The sequence below is a fragment of the Pholcus phalangioides genome, unplaced genomic scaffold, assembly GCF_987345545.1.
Source record: "Pholcus phalangioides strain wild (caught in Gottingen) unplaced genomic scaffold, Ppha-v1.0 ptg000015l_1, whole genome shotgun sequence".
Classification (NCBI taxonomy): domain Eukaryota; kingdom Metazoa; phylum Arthropoda; class Arachnida; order Araneae; family Pholcidae; genus Pholcus; species Pholcus phalangioides.
Window position 1 is genome coordinate 12089671 of NW_028301608.1, and position 24621 is coordinate 12114291.

Here is a 24621-nt window from a genome sequence, read left to right on the forward strand (position 1 = left end):
CCACCAGATCCTACGGAGTTCCACAACGTACCTATATTCCGAAGTAAAAAAAATATATAATTACAAAATTACTTAATGAGTCGATCCCGGAATCAGTGGCGTCGGAGCCATAATGCGAGACGAGTGCTTGAACACCACAATATTTTATAGCACCCTCCCTCCGCAATTATTTAAGAAATCAAAATCTCTTGAAAAATCAAGTTGAGAACCCATGGCACACTTCCATCTCGAATCAAAGGCAGCTAATGAAATCATTAGCACCACAGTATTTAGATGCATACGTTTCATGTACTGCTGTATTGTCATCTTCAGCGATTCTGCAATGGACAAGAAAACGATTCAACCTCCTTCGAGAATCATACTTGGAAGTCTGGGGTGGGGGCAAGATGATGCTGTTGTCGACTTCACCTTTGATACTGGGAAGAGGGGCAATGCTCCCCCACGAACCCCCGTATCTCCGCCCATGCCGAATATGATAAACAATCAGCATGCTCATTACCGATGCGGTTGATTTTATACAGTGACATGTCGATATAACAATGACGTGGCAGCTCCTGATTTGTTGGGTTAGGTTATGGGACTTATAGCCCTTATCAAGTCGCCTTAATGGGACTAATTTACATAAAGAAACCATCAGACGAATTTGTATTAAAAAAATATGGTCGATTACCAGATATCCAGTTTTTAGAAAGTCAGTATAGCGCTGCCACCCATATTTTATTTAACCCTGTTTCTCAAAATAGGTAGTAATTTCATGCTTAAACGAGACGAAACACGAGAAACTTTTAACGAAAATAAAGTCATATATTTCTTCGAATAAAAATTTCGATATCAAAATAGTTTTCCGATGTACGAATTCAAATGAAATAAAAGAAATTCCCGTTACTTTCTGTATCTCGTGAAGTAGGCGTGGTCCTGTACGACAACCAATCGCCATAATCGAAGGAAGTCGGTAGAGTTGCCGGTTGCGATGGGTGTCATTGAAGTGACCTTTTCGCCTTTATAATTGACGTTTCTCCCGCATCTGATCACGTTGATCACTCGGAGCCAAGAACTTGAGACAGTTAAAAGGTGACCCGCTCAATCCGTTCCTGTAGGATTCATAGCGCTAGAAGAATGTGAGAATTCCATCTAATTAATCTATTAATGATAATTAATTTTACTCAAATTATTCGATGAGAAATTTATTATTATGTTTCAAATTCATTCGATATTAATAGGAAAATAGTTCTATAAGTAATTGTTTCTCTTTGGTATGAGTAATGTTTCCGTTTCGTTTTTACTTATCTGGATTCTGTTTTCGATATTATTAACTCAATTTTTTCCTTTATTTGTTCACGTATTTTAGCGTTAATGGTACACCTTGGCATAACGTCAATCACTTTAAATCGTCACTCTTCTGTAATGATAATTTTTGAATGTCCCTACCAGCCGAAATGTCAGATTGATCTCATTAAGTTTCTTTCCGCTTATGAAGTTTTTTTCTGTTATCAGAGATAGAGCCGCTGAAATTAAAACATTGAGCGGAGGGGGGGGGGGGGAGAAGCATAAAAGTTGTCAGCAGTTGTCCCGTATACCTAGGAGTTCAGCCCTTATGCAGGAGGGCCTCCACAAGGGTGTTGTTAGTAGGGCTCTAACACAGCGTCGTCTTAATGCATGGGCACAACCCCAGGGCCTTGCAAAAATATCTGGTTGAAATATTGGAGAGTAAGCATGTAAATTTGCCCATGTGGTCTCAGAAAAATTACTTAGCCCAGGGATCCACGATACTCTTGAGACAGCCCTGCTTTAACCCTGGGGCCAGGGACATTTCTTTCTTTCTTTTTTTGCTTTGGCACGCTATAAATTAACTGGAATTGCCCGTGAAAATATCCCAGCCATGCGCCCCCCCCCCCACCAAGGAATTTATGGGGGAAAATTACTATTCCTAATAACAGCCTTAGCCATCGGAGCAAGTTCCGGTGCCTATATGGATTGATTATGCCCTATCAATGTTTTTGTTGCTTGTGGTTTGTTTGTCGCAACCCAAGTTCCAGCTTCTGTGGTGTGAGTATAACTTCTTGGTGAATCATCTATTGCACTATTTCGTAACCTTTTTTTTGTTTTGACCGTGATATTTTTCTGACTATAATTTTTGTGGGGACTGTTTTAGCAGAATCGAAACCCTTACTACTAATGGAATAATGATTTTGAGATAAATCTATTGCCTAAAGAAAATTGTGAGTAAAATCATTTCGGGTAGGGGGGGGGTGGGGTCCCAGGAGCTAGAGCCCAGTGCAGTGGCTGATGCAAAATCACTTTCCTTTTGAAGAGAGCTGCACAGCTTTGAGAAATTTTTATGCAGAGCCATCTCAACGGCAAGAATGCTTGGGCAAAGTAATGTACTAGGGAAGAAATCATTGATATGCCCGGGGAATAATTCCATAAATAAACCATTGGGATGGGGGGAAGCAAAAGTTACCAGTCGTCTCATATATACAGGTATCAAGATCATACTTAGGAACAAGAAGGGTGAAGTGCGAGTTGCAATGTATATTCATTTGTTATTGGTGGCTCATTTTCCCCCACCTCCATAAAATTAATTGGAGGGACTCGCCTTAGCCCCCCAGATTCCAGCACCTATAATCGGGGGAAAATTATACCAAAGTCAGTAAGTAGACTATATCAGTGGGTTCTGAACCAGGGGTCTTAGGACAGTTTTCAGAAAGTTCTACGAGTTCAAAGAACTTATTGTTCCTATATTAGGCTATTACATACTGAATATAGATTGGTACACTCAGATCTCTTAATCTGTGAAGGGATCAGTGGACTTGAAACAAATCACAGAAGGGTTTTTAATTTTTTGTTGACTTTTCAGTAGATTTATACATTAAGAAGTCTGCATTTTTCCATCTTTACTTTAAAATATAGAAGGGAGATGGCAACACCAGTAAGAGCAAGAAACAAGCACAATTCGGACAACATGAATATGTTAGCAGCCACTCATACTCTAAGCATGTACCCGATTTGTTGTAAATTCCCCAGAAGAATGTGTATGAGGTGCATGCGTATATATAAAATCTTGAAAAGTGTCAACTTTTGTTCACATGAAAGCACTTGAGGTTCCCTGTACTTACACAGGTGGTCACGTGCATTTAGACAGTTGTCAGTGTATCATGATATCGTCCACATCACATAGGCATCGTGCCTGTTTTAACATACATTGTCATAGACCCCAGAGCAAAGATTTTTTTAAGGGGTCCCACCTGGCTAGAAGCACCTTTAGAATGTTATGCAAAACTACCAAAGAGATCAATTTTTTTTTTCAAATGACTGAAAGGCAACGATTTTTTCCCCCTTAATTTCTATTCTTGCAACAATTATTTTAAGAATAATGGGTAAACTGAATTTATTGTTCAATATAAATTTTTCACGCAGTAAAAACACTGTGTGTGTGCGCGCTATATATATTATGTGTACTTTTTTTTCCTTCTTAATAGTTGGCTTCCATTTATTTCAGCTAAACAAGAAAGATGCCGGAACGCAAGTTTTTCGTCGGCGGTAACTGGAAGATGAATGGAAGCAAAGCTGGAATCGATGGCATTGTATCATTCCTTAGTGCTGGACCACTTGATCCTAACACTGGTGAGGCCAAAAAATCATGATTTTTACGCTAGTAAAGTTTGGGTTTTTTTTTTTTTTGGCAATGATTGTGATAAATTTTATGTAGAGCGTAATTATGATTAGGGTCTGCAAACAAATTTTTTGTTTTATGTTTACGGACATGATCATGTTTTTGTTTTGTAAGTAATGATTACTGTTAACCCATTAATGCCGGTTAATAAGAAAATTTGCCATTTTAAGTTTTTTCTTTGACAATAAATGGTGGAAGTGGTTCCACTCATTATTTTTTGTTTTTAAAGAATCAAAGTCGTCGTTAATGGGTTAAGCTTGTTACAATGAGTTTATGTTTTAAATGTGGGTGCATCTAAAACGATGATTGGAGCTTCAGTTGGGAGGTAGGCAACCAAAAATATCTTGCAGAATAAGAATATATTCTTTCTTTTGAACAAAGCATAACTCTTGTGTATTGCCATGGGCTATTTTCTACTGAGAGTTGTGCAGGAAGTGAGAGTTGAGTGTGTGTACCTAAGTCTGAGTGTGTATAGTATCAGAATTTTTAGTTCTGGCATCTATATTTCAGAAGTGAAGCGTGTTGAAACAATGAAAATGTGGTACACGGGTGCTCTCTCAACATTTTCCAACATGGCTACAATTCACTCTGCTGATGTCAAGTTTGCTGTATCGGTGTTTGGCTAACACCAGACATTGTATTTATTCAGACCCGGGATGATCAGGGTTCAGATGTCACCCTTTGAAGCTGAAGCACCCAGAGAGGCGAATGGACTTGTCCTCAATCTTGGAGTGGCAAAACCAGTTTTTTGTTCTATGAGACATCTAAATGTGAATTTTGATAATTTGAATAGCCCGCCCACCTCCATGGATTTGATTTTTCTTGTCTTTGCCTGATTAATTGATGATTTTGTCGATATTGTATTTATGACATGAATGTCGGGTATTAATCTCTGGAGTTATGTTGTTGTGCAAATAAATTTATCTATGCAATCATATATTAAAAAGCAAGATATAGAGCAGTGATTAGCTAGAGCCAATAATATGTCACACTTTGCTCAAAGATGACATATAAGTTGGCCTGAGGTTTCAAGGAGCTCCATTTCGAGTTATTCATGTTAATATCTGTAGTTTCCTATATTTTGGTTTTTTCATTGCTTTGTTTTAGCCGAGACGATGTGTGATGGAAAAACATTTGGTTTGCAAGCAAGTGTACTTTGGCATCTTTGCTGTTTTGATTGAATCATATTTTTTGCCCACCTTTTTGAATTTACTGTGTATATTATCTGTGTTTCTGAAACATGCTGGGTGGCTAGAAAAAATCTGTATTGGTGACAAATATAGCATATATGATTTTAAATTGAACATCGTAATTTTCATATTTCATGATTTGTTTCTAGTTAAAAAAAGTGGAGAACAGTTGGGTATATTTTTGAAAAAAACCATGCTTGGTTTCTAAGAAATTCTGGTTGATGTGGAAAATTGATTTGTGTGTTAGACATTTACAGTAATTACTGATGCAATAACATGTGAATACTCCTTTGCTTATGTTACACTTATTGTGTAGACCGGTTTGTTTTTTCATTCAGCCTTGATATTTTTATTTTCAGAAATTGTTGTTGGTTGTCCAGCGATTTTCATGGGCTATGCCATATCTAAATTACCCAACAACATTTGTGTGGCAGCACAAAATTGCTACAAAGTAACTAGTGGAGCTTTCACGGGAGAGATAAGGTAAGTTTTTTTCATTTATTGGTCTTGTAACATTGAATTCAACCAATATCTTGATGGAAAAATGAATTTCCTCTTATAAAAAAATGTGGATTTTTATGTTCAATTTATATCTAGCCCAGCCATGATTAAAGACATTGGTTCCAAGTGGGTCATTCTTGGTCATTCAGAGCGGCGAAATGTATTCAAGGAAAGTGATGAGGTGAGGTTTTAATCTATAATTATAAATCTATTATGTGAAGAGAGAGGAAGGGAGACTAAAACATTCTTGAATTTGCACACAAATTCACATTTTCTTTAATGTTCATATTACATTGTGTAATATATTGAACAAAACATATCTCTTCTTATTTTTACTCATTTATTTTTTTCCATGGTCTCCAAAAGTGCTCTGGCCGAGAGACCAGGGTTGCATCTAGGCTGGGGCACTGCCCAGAGAAGGCACTCTGCGGCCCTGCGAGAGACCCATGTATTTGGCCTTAGAGAAAAGTGATTTTTTTTTTTTTTTTTTTTTTAAATCATTTATAACTTACTAAAATTGTAAACTAATGTTACATAAAAGAAGTATAGATGATTAGATACAATGCAGAGATGAACTCTCTGAAAGAAAATTCAAAAGCCTCTGCAGGGAATCGAACCGTCATTCCCCTCATGTTCCGGATGAGTGTGCCAGACCATTGGGGGGGGAGGAAGAAGCACAGATCTCTTTCCATAAAGCATATATGTACATTAAACTGGACTGTTGAATGGACAGCCTCCTAGTCTGCTAAAAGTTCGTGTTACAATAGCCCCAGATAGCTACGTACAGAGAGATGTCATTCCCCATTATATGCTACTTCATCTTTGTATTATATGCAGCCATCTGTACTTGGTAAGACTATGAAAGTTGTGCCATAGACTGTCATCTCGAAATTTAAAACTCCTAGTTTAGTATAAAATAGTACCTGCGGGCTTACTTGCATCTGGGCTTGTGAGAAGCAATAAAAAACTTAACATCTAACCAAGTAAAACACAAATGTAAAAATTGAAATTATACAACGAGTAATCAATAATACTTAGTAATGCAATAATGATTCACTGTATTTGGCATAATGTCCCCATAATAGAATCGCCTGTTTGCATTGTTTTGTATGAGTTTTGAAAAATGTCTGCCCTTCAAATGATTAAAGTATTGCTATCTGGAAGCAGGTATGGCAACCTATCCATTACAACATCCCCAAAGCGGAATGCTTTGCATTGTTCTGCAATGAGCCCTCTGCTGATTGGAAATGTTCTGTGATAAATTCCTATAGTTTTCTCTACACTTTTCTCAAAATTCTTCTAGATTGTTCCGCAGTAGCATTAATTGTTCTGTACGTCATGAATTTGGGTATATTCTTTGGGGTACAACATTTTCGAATTAATTTCAGTGTTTGGATATGTGACCGAATGGAATGGTAAGATGCTCGTCTTTCACCGTGATGATCACTGTCGAGGTCCATGGGTCCGAATCCACAGAGAGAACATCAAAAACAAGTTCTTTACCTATCCAGCCTGCGGTGATCACCGATAAATTGAACCTTCATTTCCAATCCAACTTCATTGGTGGGAAATCCCTATGTGGCAATATGACCCATGTTGATGTTCTGTAGTGTTTGCAAAGCTATATTGATGAACTGAGCAGAAAATAATACTAATAGAAATGCCCAGCAAAGTGGCTGAAGAAAAAAAATGCTCACAAAAAATAGTTTTCAAATATAAAGCTACAAACTATATCAAAAATACATCAATCCAATAAGAGCAATAAAAAACCAATAATTATGATAATATATAATACTTGAAACAATTTATGGTTTGCCTTATCTAAGTGTGGATACACTGAATACATGTATTCTCGAAACTTCTTTCGAGAATATATGTTCTTTTTTAAACATGTCAATTGAGTTAGAATTCATGAGCTATTACATTTATTCACAACCAGAGGAAAAACTCCTTGCAACACCTCTACTTGACATTGTTTTTCCCTCCCCCATGTCAAAAATATATAATTTTTCATATTTTTTCAATCTTATGCTTTTTAAATAAGGGAAAAATAAGATGGGAAATCCAATAAAAGTAAAAATTCTGAATTTTAATTTATTTTCCCTTGAAGCTCATTGCTGAGAAAGTTGCCCACGCATTGGCTGAAGGAGTGAATGTGATTGCCTGTGTTGGTGAACTTCTTGAAGAACGAGAAGCAGGAAAGACTCAAGAAGTTGTTTTCCGTCAGACAAAGCATATTGCTGGTAAACAAACTTTACTTTTTTTTTCCGGCTTCACTTCATTCTAGATTTTTTTAAATTGAGAATTAAAAGTATTTTGTCAAACATTCACAAATATAGAATTTTCATCTTTTTTTTTTCAAAGACTCGTATGATGGGGGTGGGGGGAAGGTTTAAATTTATTGCATCAGAGATGAAAAAATCCCTGCCTCCATGAAGGTATTTCTAACTGAAAAGCATATATTGAGAATCAATATTGTGTGGAAAATTGGGAGAATTTTGATGCTGTTCAGTTCTCAGTTGAAATAAAAAATGATCACCAAATTAGAGAGTTTTGTGTTGTACCTCGACCTAGCATTGATCCATACCTCTAGTAAAGATATTGATTTAAAAATGCTCAGATCATTGCAAAATGTTAACAAGTTTGAAACGTTGTAAATTAGCATTTGAAAGCTGGAGCACTTTATAGAGGTGGTACTCTGAAGCACTCTGACTTGCTGGTAGCAAGGCAGAGCTCTCTGCCAGTAGTTTTATTCTGCATAGAACATTTCGTAAGCGTTTCATTTCATTCCGTGCACCATCCAGGCTCTATCGACCATTGTCAATTTTAGCCATTTCCCCAGATGGGGGGGGGGGGCTGGGCGATGTCGGGTGTCACTTCGTAAGCACTACGTAGTAACGTTTATTTCTGTCATTGATTAGACGGGGAAAGAAGACTGAATAAATAGATTGGACAATTTACCCGTTGTGGCCTTTGTATTGCCGCTGTGGTGGTCGAGTGGTTACAGTGCCGGACTCGTGATGCGAGGATCCGGGTTCGAACCCCACAGTGGTGGTCGGCTGAAGTTGGTTTTCTGTGGTTCCCAACTTCAAGGCGCAAATGCGAGCCGATCTCCCCGTTAAAAAGTCTCGCCACAGAGAGCAACAGTCCTACAACGATAAATCATTCAATCATAACACTTCACTCATAGTTAGAAAAACTGGGGGCAGATGACAGCACTACACATAACAAGCATTACACAGAAACAAACTTTACGCCAGGTTGCACTACACGTACACGCACATTCCCGCATGTACTGATTCGTTGGGGGTTCGTTGGGGGGTTTCGCGGGGGGGGGGGTGCATGTGTGGTGTAGCAGTAGTAGGTAGGGCCTCCAAAAAATGGCTCGGGGATCCATGATGTTCTTAAGTCAGCCACCTCGTTGGGCAATTTGCCTGTTGTGGCGTTGTATTTGTATAACTCTATAATTTCATAAAACTTATATTACGCATTTGAAATGGTGTTCTTTTATAACCTCATGTTTGTTACTTAGCGTAAATGGGGGAAAAAGTTTTCTCCAAACTACCAAGGCATGACCAGCTGTCATTTGTTTCAGCTTTTTCATACGAGTATTGCTGTTTCCATAATCGATAAAATGGAAAGCTAGGCAGATGGTTTTTTATATATATATATATATATATATAAGGAAGAGATAAGGTTGGCAGTACACATTATTTTATGTGCAGGCCATTTACTACTTTTAGAAATTTTAACTTGTTATGTCAAGTGAACTGGTTGTTAAATACAGTTAAACTCTGTTATATAACGACAGCTATGATTCCACAAAATTTTGCCCTTATAACAAAAGTGTCATTAAATCTGATGTTGACATCCTTTTTGTTCTTTTGGAATCAGAGGCAATCAAGTACTGTGCATAAAGTTTTTATTTCTTTATGATCAGGTGACCGTATTTGATCAGGAAAAACACAGGAAATTTGATTAATTAATACAGGACATCACCATTCTCACCAAACATGCTGCCATATGTCTGCAAAAATGTTAAATATTACCCTTTGTGATTTAAAATGGTGCTATAGCAAGTCTGCTAGAATGTATTTCATGGGGGGGGGGGGGGGGATAAAACTTCGAGCAAACATGGAGATGAATATTTGTAGTCATATTCATTATAATAAAACTTATATAAATTTTGCAAACTACCTTCATTCCTGATTCATGTAAGTGAAGATAAATTAAAGCAAGCTTCATTGAAAAAAAAGGTTGGTATTGGGGGAAAAAAAAGTTATATAGGAAGGGTGAAATATATATATACACACACACATAGATACACGCGCGCACACACAAACACAGAAATGTTTTGTATAGCAGCGGTGTATGCGTGTGGCGCGCGCATATATATCTTTCAATGTTAAGTGTATGCACAACAACAGATGAACAGTTCCTGGATGTGACAAGCCTTAACCTTTGGAATATCTTAGAAAAATGTCATTGAAAGAGAAACAAGAGTGACAGAAAATTTTTTATCTGGGGTGGTTGCTTTTTGTTGATGTTATAAATAAAGTTCATTAACATTATTCTCTGTGGGATTCAGTTCGAATGTTGTAGCCGAAGTGTCGTTACAACCGAGTTTGACTGTAATTGTCATTTAGCCAGTGGGCCAATTAAATAATTTGAATCTCGCCACTGAATATAAACATGAACTTGTTTTAAATAAAAAAAGCACTGGTGTGATGTTTTTGTTACAAATTATTTGTGAATGCCAGTTATTTCATTTTGAATTGGAGCAAGACATTGGAGCACTTTAATTTTTTATGTTTCATATTTAAGATTTGCACTCTAAATTTTTTTTCAACTTCTTACATATGTTGCTGCCAGGAAGACTAAGGCCCTCCTCACACGGGGAAACTAAAATCGAGCTCGAGTTGCTTCAACTTGAGAGTTGAGTTGACTAGAACGAGTCGAGTTGCCCGTTCTCCCTCACACGGCGCTACTAAAAAAATATTCAAAGCCCGGGAAACTGAGTAAAAACAGCACAGTCTATTAGTTCTCCTTCTTATCTTCTGGTACTATCTTATTAACCGGGTTAGGAAAAATCGAAACAAATAAATAAGAAAAATAATTATTATATGTGAAATTGCTACAGAATTTCAGCTCGCAGGTAAATACAAAATTTCATTATTTAAATTGATATCATTTTGAAATGACAATAAAATGGTAAAAATTAGATAATTTTTTAGTATAATTTCATGTTTCATTCGGAAAAAAAAATTTCGCAATAAAATGTCTGTTTTTCCTCTATAAATGTGCCTTTGAGTACCTATTAGTTGGATTTAATATATTTTTATTGTTTATTAGTTAAAATATTGTCACGCAGAATTTTAAGTAGTTTCATGAGATGAAACAACGAAAGCTGGTTCCCAGAGGCAAAAAATAAACTATAGGCAAAACTAGAGACAAACAACACATGAATTGTTGTTTATGTTTCGGGGAATGATTTTCCCCGAATACTCCCACACACAGATGTGCGTGTACGTGACCTAGATTACAGACATTCCAAGCAAGGGGGGAAAATCAGGGACCATCCCTATGGAACACGTGCTTGTTTAGCTCCATGTAAAAGTAGACAGTATTTTCTGCAGGTTCTTATCCAGGGCCGTCTTAAGAGCAACATGGGGGCTCCCAGCAATGTATTTTTTTTTTCTGAGATCCTACTTGGCAAATTCATTTGGTTATTCCTGAAATTTTTTACCAGATATAATTTTTGTGATGCTCCATCTTCTTTTGAAATCGAACCCGCGGGGGAGTGCCCGGGTGGGCCCATGTGTTTACCACGGACCCGTCATCTAGGGGATCAGGTGGCTATTGCCCCCCGGCTTTCAAAAATACACTATAAATAGTATATATACGAACATACAGTGAGTATATGTTCTTTGCCCCCCCCCCCCCCAAAAAAAGTTGAAATGACAGTCCTGGTTTACCATTTCATTCAGTGGCGTCAGAGCCAGGGGTGCAAACTCAAGCACCCACGGTAGTTTGTGGCATGGTGTGAGCACCCCAGAATTGATTAAGAAATTAAACTTTCCGATATAAAACTAAAGACGAGCACCCACAGTTTCGAAACAATTCCGACGCCCCTGATTTCATTATAATTTCAAAATAATATCAGTTTAAATAAAGAAATCGTGTATTTACCTGTGAACTGAAATTCTGAAGAAATTTCATTATATCCTTTCAACTGATAATTTATTATATATATACTCTGGATTGTTTTTCAATACGAGTTCAAACTCGCATGACGAAAATATGAAGGAATGCCAAAGGCAGTTTCTCTAGTTTCTTCAACAAAAGTTGGCGGCGACTAGCATGTCAGTCGCCAAGTGACCGAGTCGCGTTCGATATTTCGTCGCCAAGACGCTAATTTCCTCGTGTGAGGGCGTCTAGAGCGATATACGTACTGGTCTCCGGGAGACAGTTTCCCTTATCAGTTGCCGAACTTTATAGTCCGTTTCAGGTTAACTTTGCAGTGAAGAGGAAGCTACGAGGGAACCGCATCACTCGTTGCTATGACAACGAAAGCCTCTTAACCTATGTATCGATGTGCGGCCTCGGTAAGGTATGGCTGATTCTCGCCAATCGCGCAGAAAAAAATATTTTTTACGTGTAACGTAATGCTTGTAGAAAAAATTGCAATCAGTTAGTAACAAAAAATTAGCTAATGAAACAAAAAAATCATTGTCGATACTTTCAGAAATTAAAGGGCGGTTTTTGAAATAATTTTTTTTTTATTGAAAAGTATCTTAGTAACTCCTATTAACCCGGTTTTCACGTTTGAATTCGGGAATAGCCCCAAATAATAATAAAAATGATACGGAAAAATTTAGAATTCTTTTACTCACTTTTCTTGCCAAAATTTCCGTCGCTCACCCACCCAAACGTACGGTATACGTCGATTCCACTTATTATCACTACAGTTTTAGTCATTTTTCACGGATTCCCATTCTATGGAATCCTCACTTGACGTTGTAGATCTATCTGATTCTCTATTACTTATTAATTGCTGTTGCTCCAACATGTGTTCCATCTGCAATCCAAAATTCCTCTTCTTTTTCAATAACGTGCTTTATGCATTATTGCCAAAAAGAACGGAGAACGTTAGAACGTTTTAGCGTGTCTATCTCTGGTGAAAAGCAAGATACAACTGTCACAGAAGAAAAAAATACACTGCAAGCCTAAACCATTGTGGGTCTCTCTCTCTTGCTTATTTATATTTATCTGGAGAGACACTGAAGGGGCATCTGGAGGAACAGCCTCTGCTGTGGGGGAGGAAGTTGGTGTGGGTGCAAAAGAGACATTACTTATGTCAACACCCTCCGCTATCGGCTATTGGAATTCAGAAACCACCCCTATCCTACGAACACGGCAAGAAATAGATATAAAAAAAAGGGGGGGGTCCGGAACCGTAACCTACCCCCATAAAGAGAGCCTCTCGCAACGGTATCGGCGCTGTCGTGAAAGAGGGACACTTCCTGTAATCTATGAGTGAATATCTGAATTCGTTGGAGGTTATTTTCGGGAGGAAAAAAAACCTGATTGAATATTCGTCTGGGTGTGTAGGCCTATAACTACATGCAAAACTGAATGAAAAATTATATCGGAAAAAATTCAACAAACTGACGATATAATATATATATATATAACTGTGCAATCAAAGAAAAAAAGCACGATAGTAATATTGGCGGGGAAAATTTCTTGGAAATCGCGCCAAAATGTTCTTGAGCTCGCCATGGATTTTTGATAATGGTAACCAATATTTTTCTAATTTAAAAATTTTAAACGAATATACATTGGTTCAAAACGGTATTTTTTCAAAATCATAAAAAAATTTGAAAAAATTCTATATAAATGATCATCATAAACCTCCGATGTATGGGAACTATATTTTGCGGCGAAGGAATACACTCTCTACCTTTCTCTCCACTGCAAAGTTAACCTGAAACAAACTATAGTTTCCCCGTGTGAGGAGGGCCTAACACTAATGTCAAATGCACACAAATGTCAGGAAAATAGAAAAAAAAAATGTTCTATTAAAGTAAAGTACATAAAATGGCATACATCTCTTTTTAAGGTTAAGAAGCATTATACAAATGAGACTTTTCATAAGTTTAATATTATGAGTTGTTAAGCCTTATCAGTTGCTAAGTTATTGGAAATTTAACTCCACATGTTTGTGAGATTGTTTTCAAGTGATCTGATAACAATCATTCGTTTAAATCTGTTATAAAATCTAGCATTGAAATTGATTTGGTAGTCTGTTGCAATGGTTGAAACTTTCATTTTGATGATAATTAGAAGTCTTGATGGTAAATTGCAATGAAATTTTTTTTTTTTGTATAATAGATAAGGTTTCTGACTGGAGCAAAGTTGTCATTGCATATGAACCAGTGTGGGCAATCGGAACAGGCAAAACTGCTAGTCCTGAGCAGGTTTGTACACATCCCCAATAGTTCAGCGTCAGATCAAACGATTTCTATTTAGTTTGATTTCAATTTTAAATATTCTTTATAGATATTTTCACTTTCTCGACATACACAAATAATGCCAGAATAGTTTTAAAAAACCTTTTTTATTTGTTGCAATTTTTTGTAGTGTAATGATTTTGTGAAAAAAGTAAATATACAGTGGATGTTAATTGATATGGGCTATTGTTTGTGACAAATTTCTTCAAGAATGTTGAAAGCATAAAAGTAGATGCTTTTGAAATCTTAGGGATCCAATCAGGGGCAGCTGAAGCGAGGGTGCAAGGGGTGCGACGCACTCAGGTAGCAGCATAGACTTTAGTTAAAACCCCAAAATTTAACACAGTAAATATTCACATGACATAACATTTGAGTCACACCTTGACAACAAAACGCTGAGAAAATAGTCGGAGCCTTTGAACGTAATACCGGAAACTAGAATGTTAGCTATCAGGGTGGCTCGAGACAAAATCTGTACCCATGCAGGATTTATTTTTTGGGCCTCCTGCCTATTTCCCTTACCCATAGCCCTATATTCTGCATCAGGGCCCTAATGCTAGAATCTTTCGGGAAACCCAAGCCAGATTTCCCATGGAGCCCCTTCTACAGTTAATTTAGAGTGGAAAAAAAGGAAAATTGTATAAGGATTTATTCCCGAGCCCAAGCTGCAACCCTGTCATTCCTACCATTGTGGCCATGCCCCTCCCTCACAATATATCCAAACAATTCCTAACAAAAGTATTTTTTGCCCATTTCCCTCGGATTTAGCTCGGAGAGGAGATACAATGATGACTATGTATGGCACAGTTCTACATGCAATCATTTTTCACCACTGATACAGGAACATTTAATTTTTAAAGGAAACATCTTGAACAGGATTGTTTACTCGGCGTCCGATTAATAGATCTTATCCTGGCCCATTGGGCTATACGACAAGACTTGGATGACTTACCCATTCCCCTTGGATTTAGCACCCCTCTTGAGTGGCACCCAGTGCAGCTGTGGTGGGTCCAAGTGCGGCCCCTGTACTCTATCACAAGAGGCAAGTGTGCATTTTGGTTCCCTCACCCATGGTTCCCAAAGGGCCCGGGACAATTCTCATATTATTTTGGTTTTTCCATGCTATAAATTAACTATAGAAGGGCCCATGTGCAGTTTGACTGAGGGGGCATAAAAGATCCCAGAGAGAAAGAGAGCCTAGGGCCCTACTCTAGGATGGGGGGTACGCCCTCACCTAGAATTTGTTGCACAATAGTCAAATGAAAGTGAAGGAAAAATTCGGCTTCTCACTTGTTCGGTCCCTGGAGTACCAGAAACACCTTTTTGAAAAAAATTCGTAAGCAAAATATCCTCGTTATACATATAACAAGGATATTTTGCTTATGAAATTGCTATAGGAAAAGTGGTGATGGCTTACAAAAATAAGTGCTGTTTCAAGGATTAAGTTATCTGGCATTATTAAGAGACGTAAAATAATTCTGGAACTCACACAAAAAGAAACAAAACAGGAAACTCTGCGTTAAAAGCAGGACGTATGGTACACATATTTTGCACGGTAAACAATGATGCGCAAATTTCTTTTGAAAAAAAAAAATTGGTTTATCTTCAGCTCCCCTCCACTGAAGCTCTGTCAGCCTCCCGCTCGAGTTGCTATTAGGGGTGGCAGATAAGCTCTAGCTGCCCCCGTGTCCAATCTCAAGATACTTCACTAACACCTTCAGAGCACCACTGTGAGAAATGAGTAGAGATGAGAAGAATATTTGACTTATTTGGTATTTAGCCCTTTTGCCAAATATTTGGTTCAGCCAAATATCTGTCATAGAGTAGAAATCTGGGAGTATTGGCAGCTACCTCCTGGACTCCAAAAAAAATTCTTATCTCCTGAATTTTGCCCGTGATTTAAAAAAAAAATCCCTACATTTAGAGAAAAAATTAGTTGGCCATGATTGATGATGGCGTCACGGTTTTTGCAATGGGAAAATATCCGTAAAATTTCCCTTTTACCAGTGGAAAATCCCTCTTCACATTTGTTTTTGTACGGAATTTGAATCCACGTGAAAACCTCCCAATTCTCATTCTCCAAAGTTGGCAACTATGCTGTGTAAATCTAAGCATGACTTTAAAATTTTAAATTAATTTTTTAAAATTAGTTCTGTTTTAAATTTAATTAATTTAATTAATTTATTTATAAAATTGATTTTAAAATGTTACCGTTAAAAATTTACTGTTTATATTTTATCGTGTGGGGTGTATACCTATCCCTTTCTGTTCAAGAGGTATTATGTTAGGGAGAATTTCTACGATAAGTAAAACACGAAAACAGAATCCTGCTGCAATAATGTGGAGGCGAGTATGAATTACAAGTTCACTAACTGAAGAATGAATATAGACCAGAGTTACTAAAGGGGAGACAACCTGAAAGGTGCAAAGAACATCTAAAGTGGAAAAATAAGGCGTATATTTTTATGGGCATCTTTTTCTCAGCCACCTCGTTGGGCATTTTGCCTGTTGTGGCGTCGTATTTGTATATTTGTATTTGATGCATTAATGCTTGGGAGTAAATAATTGTTGATATTTTCATAATTAGATGTTACAATTTTACAAGTATTGAAAAGAAAAATTGATTTTGTAAGTGCAGTGATGCTTCAGCTTACAAATTTTTTGGCTAAAGATTTTTTCATGGTTTTTCTGCTTCGGCTAATGAATACTGATTCAGCTAACTAACATTTTCGTTTTTCGTTGATATGGATGCATGCACCAGCATGAAATAGCCATGCCATGAGCCAAATTTTTGCACCAATCATCGTCAGAATTACTGTCACTAGAGCCCAATTAACTAGTGTTATCCTAGTAATCTTTTTTTTAGATGTGCCTACATTTCTTTCTGAAATTCTTTTGGAACGATTTCATATAAAATGAAAAATTCAGCCAAAATAGGGTACTTATCGTCAATGCGTTTTCTATGCTTTCATAGCATTCTTTATATTAGTGCTAGACTCTTAGCATCAAGCTGAATAGTCTGGACACTCTAGAAGATTATCTTTTTACATCTGCATGTATCATACACAGAAATGAGCTGACCAAATCACAAATGGATGGGGGCACCTACGAACTCAATTGGGTTGTGTCAGCACAAGCTTTGGTAGACTAAAGCTGGTGTTGGTCGTGTACATAATGAGAAATAAAGATTTTCTGTATCTCGCATCCTGTAGATTCACATTTATCCAATTTCGAAGCTGTTCGTTTGTAGTCTTCAATCAGTTGTCTTTTTTTATTGCATTCTTTGGTATTTTAAAAACTTGTCTTTAAATTTTGGACAGAAGCTGGAACAAATCGAACTATTTTCCATAGAAATCTATGGGGAAATCTTGTTTCAGCTAACAAACGTGATTCTAAAACAAATCATCTTCATTAGCCAAAGTATCACTGTAGTATTAAGATACAATATATTATCGTTAAATTTGATTATCAGTATCGTGGCAATAAAATCTTTATTTTTTAATATTTAAATAATAAATTTGATTTTAAAATTTTTATTATTAGTCATTTGAAATTACCAATAATTTTATTTTCAATTGAAAATGCCAATTTTATTTATAATCTTGAATTTTAAGGAAATTGGTATTTGACCAAGTATTCAGCTATTTGGCCAAATCACTATTCATCCTATCCTTAGAAATCTTGGCTCTATTAATGTTTTCCAATTTTATTATCAAGATATTTTTTGGAACGTGCTATTGAATCTCTGCTTAAAGAAACTCCCTGCATTAAAAAGATTAGACCTTTAATACAAATGTGTGTGTGTGTGTTCATTTCAACTAATGTATTGTAAACATTTCTTAATGTTTCTTAGGGGACAGAAAAATATCTAGATCTTTTGGGGAGGGTTTTTTTTTTGCATATATGAAAGGTGGATTTTCGCTCGATATTTGTAAAATATCGGGATGAAGGAAATGCATTTTGTAACAATTTGATCTGTAAATATACACATTGTGTTGAAATGACCCTTTTTGATTCTGCTAAACCTTTTCCAAATCTTTAGCCAATTGTTCTCGAATGTCTCCTTTGGGGCTGTTCAAGTATTATGTAAGCAAATTTTTAGCCATTTTTGACCCCCCCCCCCCTGTCAGCAAAATTTCGTCATCAGCTCTTCCCCTCTGAATCCTAACTCATACTTTCATAAAGGGCGGTTGATGACGTAAGCATTATCCAACCCCCCCCCCTCCCCTTTGTCATCAAAAGTCAGCAAATTGGAACCCCCCACCCATCGATGATTACGTAATACTTGAACGGCCCCTTATAAGCACGTCTGAGTTTTAACCACCTCCTGAAAAAACATGAAGCGTGACAATTGAGACTAATGTTATCCACATTATTACTGAATTGTAACATCATAGACTAAAATTAACATCTTGATACCTGCTGAAAATTTTTTAGTTTTATGTGTTTCAAACAGGAGAACCACCTGTCTAGACACAGTCTAAAAGTGTTTTTTTGTTATTGAATACTTCACATTTGTCACTTTATCTCATATGATATTTTAAGCCTTTCAATCTGGTTTCCTGATATTTTTGCTAGCCAAAAATAATTTATAATTTTAATTAATAAGCAAAAAAAATTTTTGCTAGTTAAAAATATCCAGCTTCTCTGATGTCATAACTCTCCCCACCATGATATCTGGGATGGCCACAATAATTTAGTGCATGCACACATTTTAAGATCTGTCAGGTGGGGTGTAGTAAGGCATGGGCCCACCCGGGGACCTCACAAAAAGGGGATCTGGTTGAGATTTTTGAAAATTTGCATGGTTGGAGCTCAGAAGAATCATTTGGCCCGGGGCCCATGATGCTCTTAAGACGGCCCTGGCGGGGTGGTATGTAGCATGTAGTCAGTCTAGTGTCCTGTGTGTGTGTTTATGAAAGTGCTTGGATGTCAAGTAGAATATGCTCAATCTTTTCACCATAGCTTTGTCCCATCTGTGGAATTGTTAAAAAATGCCACACTGTTGATTTGATAGTCATTCTGCTAGACATTTTGCTAGACTGAAAGGTTGATATAATTGTGAAGTTTCTACCAGCACCCCTTCAATGTTAGCAGTTAGGGGGCAGTCATTCAATCCTAGTAATTATTACCATTAATCCCTTAATGTTTAGATCGGCCAGACTAGTCCTAATTTGGGTGTATGGATATGTTTAGAAGCTCCAGCGAGAGCTTTAAATTTGTATATGCGATGGTAACCTGGGTTTACAATGGATCCCACGTATAGCATTTTTAAAAAAACCGTCATGAAAAACATAAGCAGCAAAAATGCTTCAAGTGAGAAATCTTAATGAGAATTAGAGAGTTGGTACCACACGAAAATAAGTCTTACTAAGTGGGAATGTTATAAGCGAGATTGACTGTATTTGGTTCTTTGGGTTCCTCTTGTTGCACAAAAGTACTTCTCGTTCATTTAAAATAATGCTAATTAGCAGAATTTTCTATACAACACGGCATTAAAAAAAATTCTTATGTTTCATTTATATTGACGCATATTGTTTTCTGGGCAGGCACAAGAAGTTCATGATCAGCTTCGCCAGTGGTTGTCAAAGAATGTGTCAGCCGATGTTGCTGCAAGCACTAGGATAATTTATGGTGGTAAGTAATCCATGTGTTTCACCAAGTTTTGGGGTATTTTGTCAGTTTTCCGTATTTTAATCTTATTTTATATTGCTAGCTTTTGTTAAGTTAATGGCAGGTGATTTTTGTATTAATTCGATGTACGTGTGTACCGAAAACTCGGATTAAATTTGTTATATGCCAAATCTGCTGGTAAATAATAATAATAAATAATCTTGGATATATATAGTATATAAAGCTACTTGCGTAGTTGAAGACATGATGATAGAAATGGAAAACATGTTTGTTGGCAGAATAAAGTTACTAAGTTTTCTCTTGGTGTTTTCACTAACCAAAGTTCATGTGCCTGGCTTTCTTCTTATGCTTCCCCCATCCTTCTACGTTTTTGTTTTTGATCTTGGGAGTCCCAATATTGATTGATGCTTATTTGGGAAATTCCTTAGTAAAATTAAAATTGGCAAATGGATTGGGGAGGGGGATTGTCAAATTTTTGTGTAGAACAGTGTAACCTGCATGTGCAAGGGAGATTCACTGTTCTGATAGCATTGCAGCTCTGAGTGTTCTCTTGTGAGAGATGTGATAATGCTGTTGCGAGCAAGAAACCCATTTTCTCACCTGCTCCACTAAACCAATTTGGTCTGTTGTAATGCATTTTTGTAGATTACAAACTACAGCCATAAAGGTTACCTACTCTGATAGCATAAAGGAAAGCTGGGCTGGAAGGGATCTTGACAATAGGATAAGTCTGGCAGCAGAGTTCTGGGCTTTCGTGATAGAATTTGTGGGAATCGCAGAATCTTTTTGATAACTTTGAGAACAGGACAGACTGTCAGTACACATTGTTGTAATAGCAATGTCTCTGAGATTGTATCACTGTGCAAGTAGGCAGAAATCCTAGTTAATACTTGATTTAATGAGCGATTATGCACATGCTACCCAATCAATGTCAACAATCAAATATTAAAAATATTTTTAGATATTTTTGTGCAAAGAAAATGCCTTTTATACTGTGGCATCTCTTAATGCATGGGCATGACTCGGAGGGCTCTTGAATTTTTTCAGAATTTTCCAGGTAGGCTGTGAGCAATCACTTTGCCTGAGGGGGCATAATGCTGTTAAGATGACTGCCTTCATATGCTATAATATCAGTTTCTGTTAATTGTGTTCAATTTTGTTAATTTTAATGTTTTTTGAGGGTTGTATGAATCATGCTTATAAATATGTGGGGGGGGGGGATGCTCTGTTTGAGTAAAGGATGTTACAGATTTTGTTTTAGTGTTTCGTATTCGGTTAATTTTTTTTTACTCTCATTTCCTAGGGTCGGTTACTGCATCAAATTGCAAGGAGCTGGCAAAGAAGCCTGATGTTGATGGTTTCTTGGTTGGTGGTGCCTCATTAAAGCCAGAATTTGTCCAAATAATCAATGCTCGACAGTGAAGGAAGACTATGCTTAGGCCTGTTAACTGTTCAAAGTTATTTGTTTCAGGATGTTCTTTGGTTCTGGTGATGTGTATCTAGTCTGTTGTTGCTGCTATTCTTCCTTTCCTGTAAATACCATTGGATGTAAACCAGTGTTTCATAATTTGACTGAATGTTATTAAATGAGTTAGCTGTTAATTTCATCTGTATTTATCATTTGTGGTAGGTTTTTTCTCTTTTTATTTAATGACCTTGTCTTACCTCAGCATTTTGAAAGAACTTCAGTCGAACCCATTCTATAACAAACCTCTGGATATAGCAAACCAGATTTTCGTCCCTTTTTAATTTGGCTGTAACTGGGTTTTGGCTGGTTTGAGATTGAAAATTTAAAGCTATAACTGCAACTTTTCATTGTGTTGGCATTACTTTGCATAGTTTCATCATATAATTTTAGAACACTTGGTCTGGGAATGTTCAGGTTAACAACCATTGTGTTGCTGGCAGAGAAATATATTCTTAAAAAGGTCCTCTAGTGACAGTCGCTGACATCTTAACACTCTTGGAGTTTTTTAATACTGACACTTTGAACTCGGTAAAAGTTTATTCTTTTCAGCGTTATAATGCGCAACATTTTTCAGCTAGTGTACGAAATTAACCCTCGGATCATGCGGAAAATTTTCTTGAAATAAGATCTCTGACCTGGTCAGCCATTAATGATTACAGGAAACTGAAGCTGTAAATAAACTGGTGAGAAAAGATCGTGCAGAAGTGGATATACAGTTTTTCACTTGTGAGCTACACAAAGTATTTGTCCATTCTAATCTAATTTTCATAAACACCCATTCCCCAAATTTGCTGCTGGAGGTTATAGCTGTTTATAGGAGGTATAGATGGCCTCTATACCTCCTAGGGTCTGCTTATCGCCCCTTGTACAAGAAAGTATAATTTTATTTGTGTATGACATGAATGTCGCTCTCCACTTGTTAATACAAGATATACGGAAGACTGGATGTTGTGAAGATATTTATTATTTCAGATGTTTATTTTTTAAGGAAGGAAAAAACTCATCTCTGCCTCTACCGGGAGTCGAACCCGGGTCCCTCGATGGGGACTCGATCGAGGGACCCGGGTTCGACTCCCGGTAGAGGCAGAGATGAGTTTTTTCCTTCCTTAAAAAATAAACATCTGAAATAATAAATATCTTCACAACATCCAGTCTTCCGTATATCTTGTTTTATTTGTGTAAATATTCCTGTGTGTGTGTCTCTCTCTCTCTCTCTCTACAGACAGCTTATTGAAGATTAGTTCAAGAAGTGTTATACTTCAAATTTTGATTGAAGGGAAAATAAACGCAAGGCTTGATCAGCATGGTATGCTGTAAAAGTTCCAGTTGAAATCTTAAGTGGTGACTAAACTTGGATTTGCGGTATCGGCTAGACATAAGATGGCTATCAGTGATGCGTGTATTCAAAGATCAGGTAGGTGCTTCTGACAAGAGAGCAGGAAGCACTTGGAAAAATGAGAAGCCTCTTTAAAAAAGCCTTATAGCAGCGAATGCTAGCCGATCTCTTCGTTAAATAGTTTCGCCACCGAGAGAAGCAGACCTACAATGACACGAATATTCATACTTCACTCGCAATTTGAATTGACAACGCTAAAATTCACTCGCATCACTAGTTACGCACTCGGACTGTCAAGTACAAATGCACACTTCCGATACAACGCATTCGGTAGTAAATTGCTCATGGCGATAGACCGGAGATGTGCTCGGTTCGGGCCCACATACAGCGTATGGCCGTAGGTAATTTCTGGAAAACAAACTGACTGTAACGTGATATTGGTAAAGGTTTCCCGAAAATCGAAACTGTTTCCAGATTACTATAATACAAATACAACGCCACAACAGGCAAAATGCCCAACGAGGTGGCTGATAAAAAGATGCCCATAAAATTATGGATGTCATATATTTCAAAAATACAGCAACCCAATTAAATAAAAATACTATCAACACAAATTATAAACAATATATACACATGATAAAATATTATACAATGCCCATAAAGAATAATTATGGTTGTCTTATTCTAAGTATGGATAACTTCTCGATTTACCCCAACATGTTTATCGTATTTCTTTTTAAACATGTCAATTGTGTTACAATTTACTACCTCCGGGGGTAAGCTATTCCATTTATTAACAACCCTATTAGAGAAAAATTCCCTACGACACCATAACCTTGCATTGTCCCTCGCCAATCGATACTGGTGTTCCCTTGTAAAAGCAGTGGATTGGCGGTGTACTAAAATTTGATGGTCCATCCTATCCATCCCATTGAAAATTTTGAACACTTCGATCATATCTCCTCGACACCTGCGTTCCTCCAATGTAAACATATTCAAAAAATGAAGTCTCTCTTCATAACTCAAGCCCTGTGTGCCAATAAGGACACGCGTAGCTCTTCTCTGCACCCCTTCAACCGAGTCTATGTCCCTCTGTAGGTATTGTCTCCAAAACCTTACGGCATACTCCAGTCCAGGACGAACTAAGACTCGTAAAAGCGGAACAATGACTTTAAGAGAACGCGAAGAGACCTTTTTGAAAATGAGACCAAGCATTCTATTCGATTTTTTGACCACCGCTGAACAATCTTCAGAAAACCTAAGTCGCTCTTCAATGAGAATTCCCAAATCGGTGACCCTAGTTGCATAATATATAGTGTAACCACGAAACGATGGCCTCTGATCTTGTACGATTTTCATCATGAAAAGAGGATTCATTCTTCAGTATGGAGAAATGGGGAGGACTTCATTAGCAAAACTTGAGGATGTTTATTTTCTTTCTCCCCCCCCCCGCAAATTTCTCCCTACCCCTACTGAAGAATGAACCCTCCCTTTTCGTGAAGGTCGTACGAGGTCAGAGGCCATCTTTCCGTGGTCACACTACACCAGCTCGTGCTGTAACAAGGATATTGAATTGACGGACTGGTATTTTTAGCGTCTCATGGTCCTGCCCATTTCAACCTTAAAATATTTGGAGAAATACAGTGGAGCCTCTCGCGTGATAATCGACACCATGCTGAGGCGGATTTATGGCTTTGCTGGCTATTCAAATTTTGCTTCCTCTCTCCCGTTATAATTTTGTTCTTGGTTACAATTACTAATATTCGCCGCCGCCTTAAGATGTGACCAAGGCCAATCTTACGAACTACGCTGTCGGAGAAAGCGCCTACTGAAGGGGCCAATTTTTTATGACGCCAACTGAAAGGGAGGGGTGATTCTTTTATCACAAAGGATATATTATTATTCGTGAAAAATGCCCCTGATATGGCTCGCTTAGCGCACCTTCCCCTGTAAATATGCCACAGACATGGGATAAAGTTGTCTGCTAACGGAAAGTGTCCGCTATATCGCGAAATACATTGAGGCCCTGCTTTTCAAAAGTATTCGTTAAGAACGGAGAGAGTGTCCGTTGTTGAGGTTCCATATATACAGCTGCATATGCCTAAATACGGTTGGGCCATGCTGATAGTTAATTATATCCTGCTGGTTTATTGCGATACTTTTACTGCTGGTTCCCTTCGGTATGCATTCATGTTCGCTTGTAAATATATCCGTTATGTGCTGAAAGGTCATTAATAATAGCCGGAATCACTGACAGGGAGACAACACAATTCCATTATCGCTCCCATACAATTATACGGATGTAA

The 24621-nt window shown here is 37.3% G+C and overlaps 1 protein-coding gene across 1 annotated transcript; it reads left to right on the forward strand.

Annotated features, from left to right (window-relative positions):
- The first annotated feature begins 982 nt into the window (after nucleotides 1-982).
- On the forward strand, nucleotides 983-21113 carry Tpi (triose phosphate isomerase). Its single transcript, XM_089242805.1, has 8 exons — nucleotides 983-1118; nucleotides 3500-3624; nucleotides 5223-5346; nucleotides 5461-5545; nucleotides 7475-7607; nucleotides 13759-13844; nucleotides 19427-19514; nucleotides 20815-21113. The coding sequence occupies exons 2-8, from the start codon at nucleotides 3513-3515 to the stop codon at nucleotides 20931-20933; spliced, it is 747 nt and encodes a 248-aa protein (XP_089098931.1). The 5' UTR covers nucleotides 983-1118; nucleotides 3500-3512; the 3' UTR covers nucleotides 20934-21113.
- The last annotated feature ends 3508 nt before the right edge of the window (nucleotides 21114-24621 follow it).